The sequence below is a fragment of the Delphinapterus leucas genome, chromosome 5 (assembly GCF_059928025.1).
Source record: "Delphinapterus leucas isolate spDelLeu-1000000601 "Yukka" chromosome 5, BTC_Dleu_Yukka2, whole genome shotgun sequence".
Taxonomy (NCBI): domain Eukaryota; kingdom Metazoa; phylum Chordata; class Mammalia; order Artiodactyla; family Monodontidae; genus Delphinapterus; species Delphinapterus leucas.
In genome coordinates this window covers 31,849,819-31,874,779 of record NC_143133.1, presented here as the reverse complement: position 1 = coordinate 31,874,779, position 24,961 = coordinate 31,849,819, and the positions used below count along the sequence as shown (strand labels likewise).

Sequence of the window (24,961 nt, the reverse complement as noted above, 5' to 3'; positions counted from 1 at the left end):
ATGAGAATTGTAGTTGTTCCACATCTTTGCCAACACTTGGTATGGCTGGTCTTTTCAATTTTAGTCATGATTGTAGTACGCAGTGGTGTCTCATTGTGGTTTTAATTCCACTTCCCTAATGTCTACTGATGTTGAATGTCTTTTCATGTGCTTATTTGCTATTTGTATATCTTCCTTGGTTAAGGGTTTGATCAGATCTTTGCCCATTTTCTAACTGAATTGTTTGTTCTCTTGTTACTAAGAATAATATATATATATATTCCATCTCAAACATTTTACTTTTCATCTCTAGAAATTCAACACGGGGCTTTGTAAAAAATATGTCTTCCGGGTTTCCCTGGTGGCGCGGTGGTTGGGAGTCCGCCTGCCGATGCGGGGGACGCGGGTTCGTGCCCCGGTCCGGGAGGATCCCACGTGCCGCGGAGCGGCTGGGCCCGTGAGCCATGGCCACTGAGCCTGCGCGTCCGGAGCCTGTGCTCCGCAGCGGGAGAGGCCACGACAGTGAGAAGCCCACGTACCGCCAAAAAAAAATATATGTCTTCCATGCCTCCATTTAACGTGAGAAGTCTTTCCTCTACCTGTTTGAATGTATGTAATGTAACTGTTTAATATCCTTATATACTAATTCTATTATTTGTGTTTACACCTTTTTTGTATTGATTCATTTTTTTCTCATGATGTGTCATAACTTCCTCCTTTCCCCCACTTCTTCCCTCCTCCTTATTAGACCCCTGATAGTGTGAATTTTACCTTGTTGAATGCTGCATATTTTTGTATTCCTATAAATATTCTTGAGTTTTATCCTGAGTCACAGTTAAGTTACTTGGAAACAGTTCGATACTTTCAAGTCTTGCTTTTAGCATCATTAGGTGGTACCCAAGCAGCCTTTAGTCTATGACTAAGTGTGCCCTACCACTCAGAACATGATTTTGAATACTTTGCCCAAAGCCAAGTTTTTCTACTCTAGTCAGTGGGAACGCTATCTATTTCTGCTGGTGTGAGCTCCCGGCATTTTCCCCTGTGCTCCTTTTGGGTGGTGTTTTTCTCTGGCCTACATTAGTTTCCTCACTTGCCTCTGCTCAGGTGGACATTCTGCCATCTCTGGAGCTTTCTCTGTAGTAGCTATCTCCTCTCCTGCACTCCTCTGTGTCTCTCTGATTCCCAGCTCTATCTCCTAAACTCAGGGGGACTCCTGGTCTCTGCTTGGGTTCCCCCTTCCTTCCACAGTAAGGTAAATGTTAACAATAGGGAAAACTGGGTGTGGGGTATTTGTGAATTCTCTGTACCATCTCCTTAATTTTTCTGTAAATATAAAATTGTTCTGAAAATAGAGACTATTTTTTTTTTTTAAATAAAAGAATCCTGACACCCTAGAGCAAACATGTTTCTCTCGTGCACTAAATACCCAAAGGCTCACCATCCACTGAGCCTGTTCAGACAACAACAGTAAAATTTCGTTTGCTCCTGGGGTCTCGACTTAATTTCTTCTCCCTCATGTAAATTGCACCGTAGCCTCAAAACTCTCTCCAGGTAGTAAGCTGAGGCAATTGTAGGGCTTACATTGTTTATTTCCCCATCTCACTGCCCTGCATTGCCTGGTATCTAATGTCTGAAAATCATTGTTTCACGTATTATTTTGTTGGGTTTTTTGCCTGTTTCAGGTGGGATAGTACATCTAATCTCTGACACTTTATCTGCCCAGAAGTAGAAGTTACTTTTTATGTGGTTACTGTTATAGTCATAACTTCTTTGCTTTTTTGTTTGTTTGTTTCACCATTTCAATGTACATCTCTAGATAGTGTAATTAATTCTTACCAATTTAAAAAGTATGATATTGTCTTTAAGACTATTTTAATCTGTAAATTTACTTCTCCATCCTTTTCATTTCTTCACAGCGTCACTAAAGGGAAGTGGGTGCTGAACTAAGTAAATTTGGAAGAGTGGGATCTGTAAAACCAAACGCAAAAGGAACTTCACATAAGCACTGTACTCTAGTTGATAAAGTCATTCCCATGAGTGTACTGGTTAACAATTCTGATGCTACTGTACATGTACAATGGAATTGAACAATTAAGTAAATGGATGGCACAGAATGAGAGCTAACTTTCTCACTGTTGGAGTGGGATTCAGATAAGCAAGGGGTAGGGGTTGAGGAGAGGCTAGAGTGATTCATTTGGTAATGGATTAGAATTGCAGACACTCGTAAGAACTCATGTGTAAATTATTATAGATACAGACGATTACATATAGAAATATTTATTGATATGTGTATATATGTAAGTGATATGCACATGTATATTTCTTTGCTCTGTCAGCTGAGAAGACTCAAGAGAAACAATGCCCCACTCCTAGTAACAAGTACACCTAATGCCCAGATCTTGGTTTCTAATGCCATTTCCAATAACTAACCAGGGCTCCTTGGAGTAATGGCTGATTTTAGGACTAGCTAAGAAATAAACGAGTTGAGCCTGGGACATCTTGTAGTGTCAGAAAGTAAGGAAGTACAAAAACGAACAACAAAACAAAACAGAATATAACAAAATACCACATTCATGTGGTTCTGTCGAAGGAGCACAAGAGCCACATGAGAGTTGCCAATGGCCAAAGCTGGAACAACTTGGGCAACAAAATAAAGTAGTATTGAATCATCACAAGTATAAAATAAATATCTGTGAGTCCATATTGATATAAATAAATGATTGAATGAATAAATAAATGGGAGAAGAGACAAGTCTCCCATGGAGAAGAATTCCAAATAATTTATGTAGATACTTAACCCTCAAGGAGAGGGACCATAAATCTCCACTCCTTAAATATGGGCTGTGCACACTTCCTTCCAAATGTACATTATGGAAACGGAGAGAAAAAGAGCAACTTTACAGTGAATAAACTTGACAAACGCTACCTCAACCAGGTAATCAAGATCGACATCAACAGTGATAAGTCAGGTTGATGGTATGCAGTCTTAATGTGATGTGATGAAAATAACACTTTACCTCTGTGATCCTCCTTCAAAAACCCATGGCTGCAGTCGAATCATGAGGAATACATCAGACAAATACCAACGGAGGAATAACCTACAAAATACCTGATCGGTACTCAAAACCGTCAAGATCACCAGAAACAAGGTAAGTCTGAGAAACTGTCACAGCCAGGAGGAGCCTAAGGAGACACGACAACTAAATGCAATGCGATATCCTGGATGGGAACCTGGAGCATAGAAAGGAATTAAGTAAAAGCTAAGAAAATCTGAATAAATTGTGGATTTTAGTTAATAATAATACATCAGTATTTGTTCGTTAAGTGTTTCTTCTGAAGCTATTAACCAAAGAGTTTCCTACAACAGTTGAAAGAACTTCCTGAGCAATTTGTGTGCCAGCCTACCCTACCATTCTACCTATTATTGGCACCACTAGTAGCAGTTCCCACTGTGTTTACAGGCTTCCGAAGAGAGCATGTCATAGTGGCATTTCTTCCCTGAGCAGATAATTGAATAGAGTGTTTTCTCATTCTGAATAAGAGAGCATCAGGCCTCCCTGACATCACATATTAGACTCTTTCAGATACTAAGAAATAGGGACATAGTTGGGCTACCACAGTTAATGGGTTTTATTCTAAAGATGGAGGAAGAAAGGGAAATAGGAAGTGTTTTCAGCAGCCACGAAACCAGGACCATGAAGAAACAGCAACCTAGAGCTGCGTACAATGGAAACGCACGTGTGCTCTGCTTCTGCTTCTACGGCTCCTACCCCGGCCAACTAACTGACTGATTTTCCCACATTCAAACTACCCAAGTGACAGGATCCAATTTACTCTGCCGATCACAATCCAATTCAGACTACTTTTGGTGAAAGCTCTTTTGCCAGGCTATCTTTCCAGTTGCTAGCCAGCCTGTAGACAACTGCCTTTGAGTCAGGTGCCCATGCGAGTCTAGTCACCTGCAGCCAGGAGATGGGGTCATACTAAAGTACAACAATTAATTATTAGGAAGCACCTAGATGGGGGCTGTAGATCAGGAGGAAACCCAGAATCACATACTCCTTCCACAAGGTTCTTTTCTGGAAACACCAATTCTTTGTAATGTACACGTATGTTTTGTGAAAAGGGGATAAATCTCATTCAACAAATATTTATAAGTGATTACGAAGTGCCAGGCACAGTTCTATGCACTTAAATGTTTGGGAAATGCCAGGTTAAACAAAGTACATATATTTTTATACTGCAAAATCCTTACTGTTTTTAGTAAGCCATTATAAACCCAAGAGAAGGGCTATCATTTCTACTGTCTCCCAAATTATTAAACTAAGTGCTCTTTTTCTGAAAGGCATTTCTTAAGCCTCAGATAACACAAAGGATACATCCGGAGAAATACTCAGTTTTACCCTTGAGGATGCAGGAAATGATGCCATCAAGGGACACATGGACCGAAGTAGCTAAACTCCACAAGGTACCTCCTCTCCCATGATGAACTGCTTATCCTGGTATTCACACCCTGTGTAGTTCTCTTCCACCCTGAATTCATGCTGACCCTGTGATTTACTTTAGCCAACAGAATGTGGCAGAAGCGACCGTGTATCTGTTCCAGGCTTCCACCTGACAACTTGAGTCTAAGCTACTTTGCCGGAAGAACTAGAGAGAGGCCACGTGGAGAAATAGAGGTTCTAATGCTATCTGGAGAAGACCAAGGAACGCAGCCAGCAGGGGGAACCAAAGCCCCAAATATCTGACCGTAGGAGAGCCATTCCAGTAAGACCCATCATTCAATCCATCCTAGTCCAAGTGACAAACGTGAGTGAAGCAGCCATCCTGGACATTCCAGTCTAGTCCAAGTAGAGAAATCAACAAGCCACAGCCAAATCCCAATCCACGAACTGTGAGGCATAACAAAGTTGTGGTTCTTTTAAGCCAATAAGTTTTGAAGTAATTTTTTTAAACAACAGTAGGTTAACAAGATGTATATTAACTGTTTTGGAAAAAATATTGCATAAACTTAATATATTGTGCCTAAACTATATTTATAAACATGTGTCTGCTTCAGAAATGACCCATTTTAGAGGAAATACATTAGATATTTACTTACAAATACTTAAATAATTTCACTGTTTACTACAATCATTTGCCTTCATTTACTTTTGAAAATAACCACTTTATCAGTAAAAATTACAAATCAAATAAAGGAAGTTATGAAATATTTAATCACAGAGAAGCCAATTTAATTATGCATATTTCTTACAGTAAACAAAACTAAAATACTTTCATACAATAAGGAACTAAGCAAAAATTGTATTGAACCTGAGACATCCATTAGTTTATAACAGGCAAATCTGATTTACAAGAATATCTGCTTGTTTTAAGTTGCAACATACATCAATAGCAATTAGGAAATTATAAATTCATAACATAAAAACAAGGTCCTAATTTCAGTGAGGGAACATTATCCTGTTATTTACAAGTTTGCGGATACTCAGGGTTTGCCCTAAGACGATGAAATGTTAAACACAGTTCTCTTTCCTTCTTCCTCCTCCTCCTTTCCCCTTCCCTTCCGCCCAGCCCTCCCCTCACCCCTAATTCTTTTCTCCCCGGATGTCCAGGATACTAGGTAGGTCACACTGGTCTGAGTTTTTGTGAGGTGGTGTTCTGAGAAACCCACAGGGTCATTTCACACAAGCCAGTCAGAAGCCCATGCTGTGTTATGTTGTAATACTGAAAAATCGTCCCCATTTTAGGATTTGCCCCTTTCTAGGTTGAGCAATCTAGCAACATAAGATGCACAGGATCCCAAATCAAGCTCCTCACTCCTTCCATAAAAGCTGTATTCTTGGTTAACTTTATTGGGCATGGCTTCCAGAGAGTCACACAAAAATTATTCCACTTGGATATTTTAGTACATGAAATTCATGAAAGCAAGAGTTGTAGAACAAGAATTCCAATATTTAAGAGTAAATGTTTATTTTGGAATTATAAGAACACATTTCAAGATAATATGAAAAGACACACTAATAGCGTTAAGTCCAATAAAACACAAAGTTAATGTTGTTAAAAGAAAAGGTAGAAGAAAGGAAGGCATCATGGAGCCTCAAAGACAAAGCTTCTGCTCTTCAAACCAGTGTGTCATAGTGTTTGCTATGGACTTGATATTTGTGTGTCCCCCGCCCCCAAATTCATATTTTGAATCCAAAGTGCTGGTATTAGGAGGGAGGGCCTTTCTTTGGGAGGTAATTAGGTCATAAGGGTAGTCAACTTTAAAAACATAATAGCCAGTTATATTACCAGAAAAACTGAGTTTATTCAGAAATAGCAGAGGAATCGCAATCCAGGATACGTGAACCATGGCAGAGCACAGGCAAATCCAGAGAACGGGGAAGGGGAACTTGCCTTTATAGGGGAAAGGTGGGAGTTGGGAGGGGCTGTGGTAACCAAAGAGTCCATTGGAGTCCAAAGTATGGAGGCTTTTTATTCGTTGGGCTGCCACTGTCTCAGATTGGCTGGGCTGTCACAGGGCAGAGAGTTTTCTTCTTCCTACTGGATGGTAGAGGCACCTTCCTGTTGGAAATATAGGCAGAAATCTCTTCCTAGTTGTGAAGTGATGATTGATGATGTATGGCAGGATGTGAGAGCTCCCCCTACAGGCCTGTCCTGATTCCAGTTTTAGCTGAGCTTCCTCAATTAATTCCACAGGTGGAACCCTCATGAATGGGATATAAAAGAGACCCCAGAGAGATCCCTAGACCTTTCAAATATGTGAGGACACAGTGGGAAGACACCAGCTATGAACAAGGAAGAGGGCTCTCATGAGAACTCAACCCTGCTGGCGCCTTAATCTTAGACTTCCCAGGCTCCATACATAACTGTAAGAAATAAATGTCTGTTTTTTATAAGCCACCAAGTCTGGGGAATTTTGTTACAACTAACTGAACAGACTAAGACAGTGCTTATGTCTATAGTTTCTCCAGGGCACTCATTTATGTCTCATTTCATAATTTATGCAGAAACACAACTTGAGAACTAGATTCTTGATATATCTAGGTACAGTAACTTTAATGAACTATTTCCTCCAAAGTAAATTTAGATTTAAATTAGTGATACTGCTCTGTTTCCTTCAATACAACAGCTGCTCTTAAGATAAGTACAGTGGGATCTGATTTATGATTAGAAGAGGAAGGACAGTTAAAACTAGGCACTGAAAGCTAAAAGATGAAACAAAGTAAAGCAGGGTACTACTGTTACTTGATAGCGCTCATAAATTCTTACAGGAGACAGAGAGATGAAAGTCTGCCTGAACTTACAGTACTCCTCTGTTAAATGTGGGTGTACATCCCAGCATTTAACCTGGAATAGTCAGATGTAGGAAAGAAATTGAAAGGTCAAACCTGAGGAAAGTGAAGCCAGCATGTTAAAAAGAAACAAAATTAATGCAGCTAAACTTATGCTGACCTCCAAACACTGGGATGCAAGAAACAGCAAAATAATTGTCTGTTGCATTCAAGAGAAAACCTGGATAGAGCAAAAAAAGTATAGAAAAATATATGCAAGTATGTTTTCTCTCTCATCAAATCCAAAAAGGTCATTTTATCTAAAGAGAAAGAAACCAAGATGAATAAAATCTTTGATATATTTACTACATTTTTTCCTTACTCTGTGTGTTTGTGTGTGCATGTGTGGTGTATACACACTTATATAAAAACAAGGCCAAGGTTTTTTTTGTTTGGACATCAAATTAGAGGTACTATAAATGTTTGTTAATCAGAATGATTAGAGGAAAATCTGTAGTAATTAACTATTTTATTTAACCAATAAAATGAGTCAAGAGTCTTTTGGTTGCAGGTGACTGAAGACATTCAAATGGATTTAAGCGGAAAGTGACCTTACTGGCGTAAGGAACTGAGAAGTCCAGAGGCAGTGCAAGCTTCAAGCACAGCTGGTTCTAGGTACTCAAGGGATATTAGGACTGTGTCTATTTATCTTTTGTCTCTACTTTCCACTGTGTCGATTTTACTCTCAGGAAAGTGCTCATCAAGGAGTCTCAGTTTAGTCAACAACAGCTCCACGCTTGTGTCCTAGCCTAGCAACCACAGCAGAAAGAGAGGAGCCAGGAGAGGCAAGTTTGTCTTTCTAGGAAATATCCTTAGACTGAGTCTCATGAGTCTGTCCCGGACAATTTTCCTGCCTATTCTAGAACTAATCACATGGCTGGGGAGGAGGGCTGGTATGTGTATGTTCTGATTGGCCAAACTGAGCCTAAGTCTTCTGCAACTTGGGCTGGAGCAGCAGAGTAGGGAATGTTATCCCCACAGAAACTATAGGGAAAGACAGGGGGAAGGGATGATTCACCGTGGAAAACTGGGGATTCTTTGACCAGCCTAAGGAGGAATAACTACTTGGCAAGCAACAACTTCATATCAACCTGCTTAATTTCTTTCTTTCTTTCAAAGGTAGACAGCAAGGTGGGGTGAGGGGTCCAGCTATTTGTGCTCGATAGTCATTTGATTTCTAGACAAGGGAGAGTTTTTATCCAATGAAAATAAAAATAAATTCAAGAAGAGTATAAGAACTAAGGAAATGACAACTAGGTCTCAGAGAAATGTACCAACAGAGCAGCTGGTCAAAGACTCGTACTACTGAGGTTTTAAAATGGATTCCCTTTATGTGCTTTTTCTGGTTTACCACCACCCTTTCCCTGTCTAGACAATTTCCTGCCTTTTGATCCACCTGCACACGGCTGGAGTCAGAAAGCTCACTCTCCCAACGCACTCACAGCTAGGCTGCAGGCACAGAACCTAGGCTCCCCAAATCTCACACACCCACTAGAGACGTCAGACCACAAATGAGCTACATGGCAATACAGGGCTGCAGGAAATCCATTTTGGGGGCACAGGTAGGCTCTGAGATGTTATCTTCCATGGTCAGAAGGTGAAAGTCCTGGCACCTCCTGTCCACAGTGAGTGGTGTGTAATGCAGTGTCTGGTTTCATTGGAGCCTTTACTGGCACAATCTCTCAACGTGGTTTGGGCATTGTTTCTCACTGCATGGCCTCCAAACCTGGCTCTCTAGTTCTCCAAAGATTCTCTGAGCTATCTAATATTCCTTAGGAAATGTCTTTTTATTTTCTCCTTAAACTTGTATGTACTAAAGTTTATCAAAAACGTAGCACACGTGTAAAAGGGAAAACTGAACAATTGTTAGATGAGTTTATCGGTTCAAGCACCAGATCCAGATAATAAAAATAATAAGATTATGTCAGCATTATTTGGATAGTTGACTAAACTTTCTATCTAATGTTATATGGTGACCCCAGACCAAGTTCTGTACTTATTTTAGATGGAAGTGTATAGCATGTGTGTTAAGAGCATGGATATTGGAACCAGCCTCTTGGTTTAGAAAAATCAAATGACAATGTTTTGTCACTTACCAGCTTTGTAACCTTTCTGTACCTCAATTTTCTCATCTTTAAAATGGGGGTAACAGAGTAATCACAGAAGTCAAGTATGTATTACATGCAAAGCATTTAGAATATCTGGTACTCACTAAATACTCAATAAATGGTAACTTTTTATTATCTAAAACAGAAATCCTTCAAAAGTTGTAAACATCTAATACATTTTATTTTTAAAATTTCCCATCTAATACATTTCAAAGACTAATTTCACTATTTTTCTACTGCTTCAAAGATTTGACCCTCAGCCTTCTCACATTCTTTATTCTCCCTAAAGAGTCCTGGGCATTTGCCATTTTCTCTTTCCATTGTCTATCCTCATTCATTGCGGTCCTCACACGTGTGTACACACATCTTTAGTAACCTCCTCCTTTCTTTCCTTAATTTAAAAAATTCTCAGTTACCTCAGGAAACTCACTCTTGATCTCTGGCTCCAATTTCAAAGAGTCAAGATCTTAACTACATTTTTTAAAAATAGTTCTTTATTGGAGTATAACTGCTTCGCAATACCGTGTTAGTTTCTGTTGCACAACAAAGTGAATCAGCCATATGCATACACATGTCCCCATATCCCCTCCCTCTTGAGCCTCCCTCCCATCCTCCCTATCTGCTATGCTGCTGCTTCCCACCAGCCAACTATTTAACATTCAGTAGTGCATATATGTCGATGCCACTCTCACTTTGTCCCAGCTTCGCCCTCCCACCCCATGTCATCAAGTCCATTCTCTGTGTCTACCTCTTTATTCCTGTCCTGCAACTAGTTTCATCAGTACCATTTTTCTTTTTTTAGATTCCTTATATATGCGTTAGCATACAGTATTTGTTTTTCTCTTTTTGACTTAACTTCATTCTGTATGACAGACTCTAGGTCCATCCACCTCACTACAAATAACTCAATTTTGTGTCTTTTTATGGCTGAGTAATATTCCATTGTATATATGAGCCACATCTTCTTTATCCATTCATCTGTTGGTGAACACTTACGTTGCTTCCATGTCCTGGCTATTGTAAATAGAGCTGCAATGAATATTTTGGTACATGACTCTTTTTGAATTATGGTTTTCTCAGGGTATATGCCCAGTAGTGGGATTGCTGGGTCATATGGTAGTTCTACTTTTAGTTTTTTTTAAGGAACCTCCATACTGTTTATAGTGGTTGTATCAATTTACATTCCCACCAACAGTGTAGGAGGGTTCCCTTTTCACCACACCCTTTCTAGCATTTATTGTTTCTAGCTTTTTTGATAATGGCCATTCTGACTGGCGTGAGGTGATACCTCATTGTAGTTTTGATTTGCATTTCTCTAATAATTAGTGATGTTGAGCATCTTTTCATGTGCCTCTTGGCCATCTGTAGGTGTTCCTTGGTGAAATGTCTATTTAGGTCTTCTGCCCATTTTTTAACTGGGTTGTTTTTTTGATATTGAGCTCCATGAGCTGTTTGTATATTTTTGAGATTAATCCTTTTTCTGTTGTTTCATTTGCAAATATTTTCTCCCATTCTGAGGGTTGTCATTTTGTTTTGTTTATGGTTTCCTTTGCTGTGCAAAAGCTCTTAAGGTTAATTAAGTCCCACTTGTTTATTTTTGTTTTCATTTCTGTTACTCTAAGAGGTGGATCAAAGAAGATCTTGCTGTGGTTTATGTCAAAGAGTGTTTTTCCTATGTTTTCCTCTAACTACATTTTGAAATAATCTGTTCAGGTTACACTAATTTTGTGGGACCAATTCTAGAAGTGAACACTAGATGGCAACCTTCCTAAACTGTGCTGTTTTCCCAGGAAACGTTTCTGACCAGGACAAATGTTGAGAGCCTCAAAATGGGACTGAATGATTATTTAATTTCTTAAACTTTTGTTTGTTTGTTGTAAAAATCAAATAAGACTTTGGATCTCTCCATAAAGGATCTCTATAGTGGCTCATTCTTGAAAATAAAGTATTCCTTTTTATATCTTGCATGATCATTAATCTCTACCTTTAAAATTTTGTTTTAAATTTTGTTTTATTCCTTAAAATAACGCAAATAATAGTTGTGTCCATTTATTCATTATACCATATGATGCTTATGGCATATTAAATAAATTTAGTTCTTTGTTATATCTAATATATTTTTTATTTAATTTTATAGCCATCCAGAAATGATATTTTATATAATATACATAACAGAAGAATATATGCTTTTTTTTTCTTTCTCCATGCTATCCTTATGGAAATTTGAGCTCAGAAACTGTATAATAATAGCTGAGAATTTCCTGATAGTGAGGATGAATTTCCTTAGGAAATTAAAATGTTAACTGGGAAATTATCTCTGGTAAAATGAAAATTTTATTAAATAAAAATACATGTTATTGTGGTAAGGCTTTATGACTCCAAGATAAAAATAGACAAAGAATATGAAAAATAGACTAGAGTAGAAATGCAAAAAGCCAAGTACTACATGAAAAAACGTGAAAATCACTAGCATTAAAAAAAGCAAGGGAGGGCTTCCCTGGTGGCGCAGTGGTTGAGAGTCTGCCTGCCGATGCAGGGGACACGGGTTCGTGCCCCTGTCCAGGAAGATCCCACATGCTGTGGAGCGGCTAGGCCTGTGAGCCATGGCCGCTGAGCCTGCGCGTCCGGAGCCTGTGCTCCGCAACGGGAGAGGCCACAACAGTGAGAGGTACCGCAAAAAAATAAATAAATAAATAAAAAAGCAAGGGCTTCCCTGGTGGCACAGTGGTTAGGAATCCGCCTGCCAGTGCAGGGGACATGGGTTTGAGCCCTGGTCTGGGAAGATCCCACATGCCGCAGAGCAACTAAGCCCATGCGCCACAACTACTGAGCCTACGTGCCACAACAACTGAGGCCCACACGCCTAGAGCCTGTGCTCCGCAACAGGAGAAGCCATGGCAATGAGAAGCCTGTGGACCGCAGTGAAGAGTACCCCCGCTCACCACAACTGGAGAAAGCACCCCCCCCCCTGCAGCAATGAAGACCCATGCAGCCAAAAATAAAAATAAACAAAATAAATAAATTTATTTTTAAAAAAAAGCAAAAATAAAATTTTCTTTTGCCAAAAACAACGTTTTGGTTTTATCCCTCCTTTATAGTATAGTTAACAACTCAAGCTCAAATCCCAGCTCAGAAATCTACCTAGCTATGTGACCTTGGCCAAATTTTTTGACCTCTCTTTGCTGCAGTTTCCTAATCTGTAAAACAAGGTTAATCAGTAAAATGAGAGTTAAATGAGTTCATGAAAGTAAAGTTCTTAAAAGACTATCTGGTTGAAGTAATACTTTGGGTATACTAGGTTAAAGAAAATAACTCACCAGTTAAATGACTGATTATACAATTATATTTTTAAAAATCCAGCTAAATACTGTTTAATAGAGAGGGACATAAAACATAAGGACAGGGGCTTCCCTGGTGACACAGTGGTTAAGAATCTGCCTGCCAAGGCAGGGGACATGGGTTCGAGCCCTGGTCAGGGAAGATCCCACATGCCGCGGAGCAACTAAGCCCGTGTGCCACAACTACTGAGCCCTCGTGCCATAACTACTGAAGCCCATGCGCCTAGAGCCCGTGCTCCACAACAAGAGAAGCCACCGCAATGAGAAGCCCGCGCAACGCAACGAAGAGTAGACCCCGCTCGCCGCAACTAGAGAACACCCGCAATGAGCAATGAGGACCCAACGCAGCCAAAAATAATAAATAAATAATTTTTTTAAAAAAAACATAAGGACATAGAAAGGTTGAAAGTAAAAGTAAGTGAAAAGACATATGTGGCAGATAGTAACCAAAAGAAAGCTTGTTGTCATGTTAGTATTGAAATGGGGGGGTTGGGTTTTGTTTTGGGGGGGCAGTTTTTTGTTTTGTTTTGTTGCTGAAAAAAGCTTTATTGTTTCCATTTGGTCCAAGGCTTAGGGGAGGGCTCCAGGGTGGTTAAAAAACTGCCTAGTGGCTGCAGAGAGGCTTCAGGCAGAAGCCCTGGACCAGAGGGCTCCTCAAAGGCCGCTGGGCTCCAGAGGCTCCTTCTTAGTCATGCTTGACGGTGAACCTTTGGAAGAGATACTCGCACAGCCCAGCCTGGGGACCAGAGAGCCATCGGAAGTTAGTCAGGTGGTTGCCCATCTTCTTGATGAGTTTCACCTCCTCATCTAGGAGGTGGCTCTCCAGGAAGTCACAGAGCTGAGGGTCTGCGCGGGCAGAACCCAGAGCAAGCAGATCTAAAAGGGCCTGGTTCAGCTTCTTCTCCATGAGAATGGCAGCTTCCATAGTGTCCTGGGTCTTATTCCAGTCATCTTGAGATGGCTTCTGCCCATCCTGGAAGAGGGCACAGCCGCTGCGCTGGTTTTTCATTTTCAAGAGAGGCTTGGCGCCCTCCTGCTTCTTCTCAGCCAATTTGCGGAAAACGTGGCCTAAGCCCTCCAGAGCTGTGGTGGAAATAGAAGCCCAGAGACAGGTAGGTGTAGGAGGCCGGCCCAGGCAAGGTGACCGGGTGGGTGAAGGCGGCTTCCACCTCGATGGAATAATTCTGAGGAATCTGGTTGATGGGTAATAAGGAGTTAAGTTCGAAAAACAGTGCTGACTGGTCCCAGAGGCCGAGGATAACTGAGGGGCTGGTTCTGAAAGTTGCCACTGGAAAAAAAATGGAGGGTAGTCGGAGGCTTGGAGGAAGAGGCCTCCCTGGGTGTGTTCCGTCCAAACACTGTTGAAGCAAGAGACAGATCTGCGGGACCTCTGAGCGCACTGCCTTGAAATAGGTTTCATGACCAAAATATAAAAAACAAAACACTAAAAACATTATTAAGAGAGACTGAGTTCATCAAGATGCTGCAACAATTTTAATTTTGTATGCATCTGATTAAAAAAAAAACCTTAAAAATTTAAAGCAATAGTTGACATAATTACAGGAAGAAATTAACCATGTAATGGAAGATTTCAGTGTCCATTTGCTCATTTTAATTAATAAATGTTCTTGGGTTCCTGCATGCTAGGAACTCTTCTAGCATACATATGGCTAGAATGAAATATAAAAATCCTCAACCTTTTGAAGTTTACCATAATGGAAGGGGAGGGGGAAACACACAAATAAATACAGTAAAATCCTGTGAAAATACACCCAGGATATCATGAATTCTGAGATCATAGAATGAAGGATTTGCTCCTACCCACCACCAAATGCCACAGGTGGTAGGAAGGAAGGAGAGTAAAGTTCTTATTCTGAGGTTGGGGAATGGAATATGACAGGGGGTGAAGGGAGGAGCCTGGCAGGAAAATAATACAAAAGCCAGAGGGGAGGTGAAGTTTGAATCCTGCTAGCGCAGTGATCTACCAACTCAGTATTCCCAAACTGGGCCAACAAAACTATTGCCAACTGGCCAGCATTTCCTGGAATCACTGGTGCTTTCTTGAAGTCCAGTCAGCTGCAGACCCTGAATCCTTCCCATCAATATGTAAACTGGAGTGGACGATCACCACTAGATGGTTCCAAACTGTAGTGGGGACCCCGATGGATTCTGGGTAATGAAGCAACAACCCAGCATTGTGCACGGTCCCCTGCCCATTTTATTAATCTCATGCTGAAAGACAAAAAAGAAATCAAAGACAAAAAGATTGGAAAGGAAGACAAAGGACTGCATTTTTTCAAAAAGGATGTGATAGCCTATGTAAAAAAATCTAAAAGACAGCTTATTAGAAGTAATAAGAATTTACCATAAGATCAATATGCAAAATTCAGTTGCATTTATATAAAATTTAACAAGTATTCAGAAAACAATTCTGTAACAACATGCACATAGAAAACATAATTTAGAAAGAGATTACATTTAAATAGCTTAAAAATAGATATCTAAAATGAAATCTAATAAAAGATATATAAAGCCTATACAGAAAAAAATATAAAATGTTATCAAAAGACACTCAGAAGACCTAAGTAAATGGAGAAATATGCTATGTTCATGGAAAGGAAGGCTCAATTTCTTTTAAAAGAAAGTTGTTCTCCCCAAATTGACGTGCAGAGTTAATGTAATCCTAATTAAAATATCAACAGAGGTTTTGTGAAACATGACAGTTGATTCTGATGTTTACATGGAAAAGGAAGAATAACTAAGGCACTTTTCAATTTTTATTGAAGGAGAAAACTTGGTCAACCAGACACTGAAACTAATGATGAAGCCATAATAATTGAGATGGTGTTGTTTTGGCACAGAGAAGGCCAAATGATCATGGAACAAAAGAGAAAGTCAAGAAAGACCCGAGAACATATGAAAACTTGACATATGACAGAGGGGAAAATGCTGATTAGTGAGGAATGTTTATACTGAGATTAAAGAAATAGATGAGTTTCTTCTGATAATAAATAAATAAGGAAGAAGGAAAACTTCTCCCTTATAGGGGAATCTCATGTAGAAGGAATAAGGTAGAAAATCACCATTTAGCACTAGTATACCAGTAATTGATTCAGACAAAATTGTCAATGAATGCCAAAACTATTGGGTTGAAATTAGCTACATAGTCTCAAAGTATCTCTCCACAAATTACTTATTAATTACAAAGGGGAAGATAGTGCTTTTAGAGGGGATAAACCTGGAAGAGATCACCGTAACCAAGTAGTCAAAGTCGACATTACCAAAAATGGAGGACACTGACACCATATGCTTTCTGAGTGTTGCATTGAAAAGGCCACAACCTCATACAGTATTACTGCCAAAAGGTCATCACCTAAGTCTAACTGAAAAAACATTCCATGAAGAAAATCATGAAGAAAACCCACCTTGACAGACATTCTACAAAATAATTGACCTGAACTGTTCAAATATGTCAAGGTCAAGAAATACAAAGATTGACTGAAGAACTGTTCCAGACTAAGTGAGACTGAAGAGACAATTCAACTAAATGTAATATGTGAACCTGGACTACATCCTATAACGGGGACGTGGGCTTGCGGGGTGGAATAGAATGGCTACAAAAGATATTTATTAGGATAACTGGTGAAATTTGAAAATGGGCTATAGGTTAAATATAGTAATGCATCAGTGTTAATTTTCTGATTTTGATAATTGAATGTCCTTGTTTTTAGAAAACATACACCCAAGGCAAAGAGGTGTAATATCTACAACTTATTCTCAAATGGTTCAGAAATAACAACAACAACCATATTCATAGAGACACAAAACAAGAAAACAAATGTGGTAAAATAATAACAATTGTTGAATTTAGTGAACGGTATACAGAAATTTTTTGTAATAGTCTTTTTTTTTTTTTGGCAAATACATGAAGTTTCCATTTTATTACAGTTTTATACCACATTAGTTCAAATGCATTTCTCTACAACTACTCCAACAGAGGTCCTCTGGAATTATTTCAGTCATCCTTAACATGTGACTTTACCAGACTCTGAATGTAAAATAAACATATAAAATTTTAAATTAGTAACTTTTAATTATGAATGGGATAAGAAATAAAGTCATCAGATGATGGCTGGGGCTATTAATTTCCAACAAGACACTTTGTTGAAATGTTTCTCCTGATACCCCAGGTATAAATGAGAACCTTCAAAAAACAAGGGCAGAACCAAAGTTCAATAAAGAAGCCTCTGCAGCTTAAGCCTCCCATAGTCCTAAACCTCTGACAGAAGCTAGGCAAAGCACCTTTCTTGCAAATTAAGTGGGTGTCCAGTATTTCCATGTAGTTGAGCTTTCAGAGACAGACAGCTTTCAGGTATATCATTAGGATATACCATCTTGGCTCTGGTTGTATTAATTATGCCTGAAGAGTTTAATACCCATCCAAGTCCAAAGGTGGAAGAACACATAAACGGGTATGGTAATCGGCAAGAGCCAACTGTAAAAGCACAGGCTGGCTGTGCTAGTGCAGCCCTGTGGGAAGTTTTCTTCCACAGAGGCCAAGTATAACAGCCCTGCTAACAAGACCAATGGAATGAGGACAGTCAACGTAGGAAGAGACAGAAACATTCTTCTCCACTTATTATAAGCCATTCTTTTCTTTTCTTTTTTTTTTTTTGCGGTACGCGGGCCTCTCACCGCTGCGGCCTCTCCCGTTGCGGAGCACAGGCTCCGGACGCGCAGGCTCAGCGGCCATGGCTCACGGGCCCAGCCGCTCCGCGGCATGTGGGATCTTCCCGGACCGACGCACGAACCCGTGTCCCCTGCATCGGCAGGCGGACTCTCAACCACTGCACCACCAGGGAAGCCCCACTCTGACTTTTTAAAAGGTGGGTGGTATTTAGAAAATTTAGTTGTGTGTGTTGTCGTTTTCAAGTATGACCTAATGCTGCTCCATTTCTTCTTGCTTCTTATTTTGATGTGTCATCCTAGCTGCCTGTGGTATCATATTAGGAATCCCATCAATAATTGGATAGGCTATTTCTAACTCTTCGTTAATTAATTCATTTGGCGATGCTTCATATCGGAGCGGCTTCTTGGAGAATGGGCACACCAGGAACTCCAGCAGCGCTGGGTCGAAGGCGCGGGGCGGTTCCCTTGTCCTCTCGCTCTGGTCTGAGGACGGCCGCGACACCGACGCGTGCACACACCTGTGGGCGACCGCGGGCGGCTGTGCGCGTGTCCCCCGCAGCGCTGAGGCGAGCCGGCTGCACACTCCGCTCGGCACGGCGTAGCAGCCCGCGACCGGGCCTCCGCGCGCCCGTGACCACCCTGTAATAGTCTTTAAATTTTTCTGTGTTTTAAATTATTTTGAAATAGAAAGTTAAAAAATAGCCAGGGAATAATACAAAACTGAAAACAGTGGTAGCTTCTGGCAGTGATGGGAGAGGCCTGAGGGTGGGAGAGGGGCACATAGGTAGATGCAACAGTACTGATTGTGTTCTAGTTCCTAAATCAGACGATGAGATTGTGGACATTTATTATTTAACTTTAACAATTATATAGACATTGTGTATTTTTGTACGTGTAAAATGTTCTACTTTAAAGGATAATAAAGGGAAAAACAAAGGAAGAGATAATAAGGCATGAGTCAGAGGCTATCTGATGAGCTGTGTGTGCTTATGAGCTCTGTGCCCTTAAGTATGTTTCTTTTCCTCTCTGAGGTCGTCCTCACCTACAAAAAAAGAATAAAAGATCTACTGTGTAGTTTTGTTGTGAGGCACTTGGCAATAAGTGCTCACCAAGTGGCAGGTGCTGTTGTTATTAACTCTGAGATAATAACAGAGATAAAGGGAGTATACATACCTACAGCGGTGGGCTTGAGAAAAGTGATAGAAGTTTGGAATAGTCTTTGGGGTCAGTTGGTAAGCAGGTTATCTAGGGAATAAAACTGAGCCAATGTTGGAAATCATCAAGTAGTTGTAGAGCCAATGAGCTTTGTGTATTTTTCCCAAGCTGCACTCCATGGTCAGGAAGTAAGACTTGGAAAAAACCAGATCTTTATGCTGGAAGGTCTAAAGGAAGGTCAACAAAGCAGAAAGGCTACCGAGAGTGAGGCAGATATGACAGGTCAGAGCGTCTTACCTAGGCAATGAGCTTTCTCTCATCTAAAATTTTGGAAAAGGAGACACAATTTAGAAGAAGTGGAAGATAAAGAGTGAGCTGTTAATTTACTAGATTAACTGGAGACTGTATGAAGCACACCTAGCAGAATAATGATTTTCCAGCCCAGAATAAGGACATCCATTCCTACCTTTTATGTATCAAATAAAAAATAATTCTATCATGATATATGTACACCTAGGTTGCACAAATTCCCTCATAGTTTACCAACATTTTATATATGAAAGTCCTTAACAAATTGCAACCAAAAAAAAAAAAAAACAAAAAAGCAAGCAAATATGTATTGAGCTGCCACTTCATTCAAAGATAGCTCTGCTGTAAGGGTTATAATTGAGGATCTAGTATTAGCCAGTCCGTGATTGATTGAAATTTTAATTTTTCAGTATTAATTGCTTTCTGAGTATATACACACAGCTAATTTCAGCCTATTGTGCATGAAATTAAACTCAGAAAGTATAAACAGTAGAGCAAATTTGATGATGCTTATACATTACTAACACTTAATTCAGTGAAGAAAATAAATAATATCAGTTTTCTGGCATCTCAAACCCCAAATGTTTTTCAATACAGATAGGATACAGAGACAGACTGTCACCCTAAAGTACTAGAAATACTGCCAAAGAACCACTATATTAGCTGTTGGTGTATGGGAAATGCCTTTGGTTTCTTACTTCAGTGTTTATTTCTTAAATATTAATTATCTATACTATATATCAACTATTATCACTGTATTTTATATCGATATGGTATATATTCATTAACACGTTATTATCCATTATTTATTCTTTCCTTGCTTCCTGTACTAAATGCACAGACAATTCCAGAGATGAAGGCGGGTATATGTGGTATTAAGTTAGGGATTTTAAAAGAAATTCATTATAAAATTTTGGGGTTAACGTGTATAAGAATTGGTAACCCAATCATTGTCTTGTTGTGACTTTGACAGTTTTGCATCAGCCACTGTATTCTCCAGAAATACAATTATATAGAGAAGTTATAATAACTAATGTAAATTTCCTGAGAAATGCAATTCTAGAGGAATTGAAGAATATGTGGAGGAATACTTGCAGAGACTTAGGAATGTTGTATTTGAGTCAATATAACAAACTAACCAGGAGGCACCAATGAAATGAAAAGATTTTGAAGAGCAAGATAAAAAGTTACTTGTGACCAACTAAAAATCAGATTTTCAAAGGCAGCCCAAAGAATGATAATGCTACACTTATTTTAATTCCCGTGTTTAAAAAGAAGAGTAGGATGACTCAGTTCGTGACATATTTCTGCCAAAACTATGTTTGAAAAATAAATTTCACAATGAATGAAATAAAATACTATACTACCACCACAGGATTTTAAATAGACATAGGGATTTCTGATTCCATATGGTAAATTGAATGGATGTATCACTCCCATTCTCTCCTGAATGCCTATTAAAATGACAATCATAATATTTAAAATATATAGGCCTAAAAGACTAAAAAAACAGGGGAGAAGACACCAGGGGATAGGAGATAGCAACAGGTATTGCAGGATGGAAAGCTGATGAATTGGGAGAATAGAGGAAACTGAACATAATTTCTTCAGAACAAGGAGAAAGGACCAAGCTGCAAAGGCTCAGGAACTTGGTTTTACAGAAAGGAAGTATGAGGCACGGACCTGGAATTCAGAGAGTCGTTTGAAAGTCTGCACAAGAGGCAGTTGGACCTCAAAAAGCCTGGTGACTTCCTCTTACAAATCCTTGGACATGAGATTGATTCCTTGTAGAACATGAATCAAAAAGGTTCTGAGCTTAAGGAGAGAAAAGTTTCAGAAAAGCTCACGGGGAGCTGAGGGGCCGAAAATAGGTGGATTAAGTGGAAGTATATACATTTATGGGAGAAACACACCTGCACCCTTCACCAGCCCTCTTTCCCCATCCAGGTCCTCAAATACCTGTAGCCAGGCACAGGACTTGAGGGTTTTTCTGTGCAGAAACTGAGTGACCCCTGAGAATACTCCACAAATTCAAAGCCATTGTCAGGCATGCAAGTCTCAAACAAACATACAAATTATAAAATATGGCTAGAAAGCAACCATTCAAGATTGGAGCAGGAGAGCAAAGGTTTCTAGAAATAAATTAAAAATGGAACTCAGATTATCTGACAAGTATTGGTCCATATTTAGAAAATTTATTTAGAAGACTTCCAAATGAATAATTGATACAACTATTGACTCCAGGGGAAAAGAAAAGAAGCATAATCATGGTACACTACTAGATTTAGCAGTGAAATATGTGTAGACAGTCAAAATAATGTAAATACATAATAACATTTAGCCAAATCTGTGATTTAATTATATTGGGAGGTCAGAGGGAAAGGAAGCTGCGTGATTGTATGAGAGATAAGTCCTCATTTATCAATGTGAAAAGTCAATAGATCATGTATAAAATAGATAGAATAAGATATAGCAGCATAAATATATAATTCTCATGTATAAAGATAAATATCACAAGACACAGGGAAAGGACTAGAAATAAGGGGTGAGACTGGCCACAGGGAGAGGTGGGTCATTTTTAAAAATTATAAGTGTCTATTATATCTCATTTTTTACTTATACTAGTGAAAAGTAGCTTATACATGAGCTTATATTCTGTGTTTTTCAATCATTTTTAAAACATGATTGCATTTGATAAACAAACAAACCCATGTATTATTTTAATTTTATTTGGAGATTGAAATGAAGCAAACTTTGTAACTAAAAACAATTTAAAGCAATGAGACAAAATGCTGTTTTGTTTTCAAACTGAACATGCTCCTTCTTGCCCCTGCCACAGAATTGGATAAGAATATGCCTCCCCATCCTGGTAAAAAAAAAACAACTGTTCACTTTTTCTCATTTCCTGGCTGAGGATCTTCAAGTGTCTCCTTATTTCAGTCAATCCAATTTAATGCATTCAATCTAAACTCTTTTCTGCCTGGCTTTCAAAGCCTGTCCTTCTCTCCCCCAGTCTTCTACCTATCTAAACTTATTTTCCGTTACATCACAACAGACACCTTCTGTTCAAGTTATATGGATCTCTCAGAACCCTGCATACTCTGGGCCATGCCTGTTTTCATCTTTTGGGTCAAGCTATCACTTGAATACCTGGGCCCATTTCCTCTGTACCTGGCCAAGGTCTTCTTGTGCTTCAAAGCCTGCTTCAGGATTAGCAAAGATACGTCTTATCATAATTCTGCTATTTTATCATCCTTGGAACTTTGGTTTTTATCATTACAACTTGAAAATACTACTTATTGAAGGAAAAAATTTGAAAATTTTCTTTATGACCTTCTTAGATAAAAGGGAAATTTAAACAAATGAAAATTTGTCTAAAATCAAGACAAGTGTGCTGAATCTATTGGGTTGGCACCATACCAGTAATTTCCACAATGTGATGTGCCAATAATTTTTTTCAGCATTGTAGCATTCCCTATTAAAGGACCATCTCTTTAAAGCACCTAGTCCCAACAACATGAACACACATAATTTTTCAATGTCTATTTGAAGGGACAAATAGCAAATCAAGGCTAGATTGAGATACCAATAAATCTGATAAGAATTTATTTTTATATTGATCCTTCCTATTAATTATTTAAAGGTTATCATTTTTATTGTATTTATTGTAGAAACAATATAATAATAATAACAGAAAACAAAAAAAGGAAAAAAACTATCTCTTCTTCTACCACCCAAAGAAACTGTTTTTACTTTTTTCATGTAACTCTTTCATTTCTCATCCCCATAAACACATAATTTTACATATAAAGTATTCTACTTTTTGCCTTAGCATTGTATTATAAACATTTTCATGTTGTAAGACTTCCTTCATACTTACTTTAATAGTTATACAATAATCCATCTATAAATATCTATATAATAATTCATCTGTTGTAGTACCATAATTATTTGTTTCTCTATCATTAGTCATTTACAGTTCCTTCCAATTTTTTTAGTAGGCTGTGGGCAAATAGGGAACGAATTTGGGTAGTCTAAGTGATCTAGTTTGGCTGACTAGATTTTTCCTTAATAAAACAGTCGATTTTTCTCTTCACTTTGTACCTGAGAAACTTAGTACAAGGGTACTCGTTTATAATTTGAAGTGACCTGTTTTTCATGATTTTCCAGTAGTGCTAATACCTATAGAACAAATATTTTCTCAAAATTTTGTGCTCTACTGATAGCATATTTTTATCCACTAAATAAGCATTTTCTTGTGTATATTCTTGTGTGGGATAGTTCTTTTTAAAACCACTGTAATTATCCATCTACTTATCTTACAAGTGGGAACATAATTTTTGTGGCTGTTTCACTTACTATGGAAAGAATACAATGTTTTACTACAAAAGTACATCAAAAAGCCCTTTAATTCTGGTACTTCTTATCCTTCAGTCATAAAAACAGGCTAGGATTATGGAAGAAAAGAGATTAGAAGGCAGTGTAGGCAAAACTATACCCTAAACTAGCTACAAAAATAAGTCTTTTTAAAAACATCACACTCAGAACTATGATTTTAAACCCCTTAATTTAACTTTGCCTTGCCTTTGAAAGGAAAAACTCCTTGAACTTTAAATAGCTTTTAAATTTTAACTCTGCTCTCTCATTGAATGTTTCAAGTCCCAAAGCCACTGTTTGTTGGATGACAAATAACATTTGTAAGAGAGGCCCTCACTAACTATGCATGTGTACTTGTCAGCTATCATTTCTAGAGCTAATTTCCATACCAGTGACCAGATAAACCCAGGGGGTAAGACAACAGCTAAGAGAGCAAAACTCTGTAACCTACAAAATCTTTCTCACACTGAATTTTTAAATGTACTGAATAAAAGTGGGAAGGAGGAGAAGGTAGAGAAACTATTTTCTCTTGGCTTAAAAAAGATTGGGCAAATGCCTACATTAAATCTCATAGGAAACCTAAGTTATTAAAGATAAATGATTGAGAAATGAAAACCTGTAATCAGGTAAATGTTAAAATAAATTTCCCAAAACCTTGACCTGCATAAGTGGTTCTCAACCCCAGCACACATTAAAATCACCTGGAAAGCTTTTAAATAATACAAAATGAGGTACTGAATTGCCCTGCTGTGAGGCCTGAGCATTGGCATATTTTAAATCACCAAGATGGTTTAATATGCAGGAGGACTGATAACACAGATCCACATATTACCAAATAAAATGGCAGATTTTTTTTTTTTTTTTGGTCTTAGTTCCCCCACCAGGGCCAAACCTGTGCCCCCTGCAGTGGAAGCATGGAGTCTTAACCGTTGGACCACCAGGGAAGTCCCACTGGGGTAGATTTTGAACCAAAAGAACTTGTTGCTTTAGCATGAATAAATCCTCACCAAGGGCCTGCAAGGGCCAGGCACCGTGTTAGGCTCTGAGGATACAAGAGTATTTGAAAATTAAAGACTTCATGACATATCTGCAGTTCAGATTCTTTAAAAAGTATTATTTTAAAAAATCTTCCATCATTTTTTCCTGTAAAAAGAATATACACCAACACATATTTCTGATGAAGTCCACTCTTTAAGCTTGATTTGAAAATGAGGGAGGAATGGAGACGCAAGAGGGAAGAGATATGGGGTTATATGTATATGTATAACTAATTCACTTTGTTATAAAGCAGAAACTAACACACCACTGTAAAGCAATTATATTCCAATAAAGATGTAAAAAAAAACAAAAAACAAAAAAATTAAAAAAAGAAAATGAACTATAATTTGAAAAATAAGAACATAAATGGCAAAAACAAAATATTTACTCATAAGAAATGAGGATTAATGGCTCTAGGATTCTGGCCGACACTAGAATCAGGATTTCAAAGAAGATGGGCAAAAGACTCTTTTTCATATTTATACACAGTCGGTTTTAATGAAAATTCTGAGAGTAACAATATCCATCACTTAACCATGAATAAGCCAAGAGACTTTTCACAACATGAAGGAGATAGAAATCACAAACTCTGAACTGCAAGGAAAAAAAAAAACATTTCAGGCTAGTACTTTGT

General features: G+C 38.6%; 1 protein-coding gene and 2 pseudogenes across 1 annotated transcript; all 3 read right to left on the bottom strand.

Moving 5' to 3' along the window:
- Nucleotides 1–13,359: 13,359 nt before the first annotated feature.
- Nucleotides 13,360–14,213, bottom strand: LOC111171509 (ferritin light chain pseudogene; annotated as a pseudogene).
- A 2,956-nt stretch (nucleotides 14,214–17,169) lies between these two features.
- On the bottom strand, nucleotides 17,170–17,541 carry LOC111171574 (phosphatidylinositol N-acetylglucosaminyltransferase subunit Y-like). Its single transcript, XM_022567159.2, has one exon. The coding sequence runs from the start codon at nucleotides 17,539–17,541 to the stop codon at nucleotides 17,170–17,172; it is 372 nt and encodes a 123-aa protein (XP_022422867.2).
- Nucleotides 17,542–17,686: 145 nt separating this feature from the next.
- Nucleotides 17,687–24,961, bottom strand: part of LOC115801936 (protein preY, mitochondrial pseudogene) — a 65,996-nt pseudogene continuing 58,721 nt past the window's right edge.

Excerpts from the sequence above, each read along its gene's own strand:
- LOC111171574 (XM_022567159.2), bottom strand. The coding sequence starts at position 17,541 with ATGCCGCGGAGCGGCTGGGCCCGTGAGCCATGGCCGCTGAGCCTGCGC.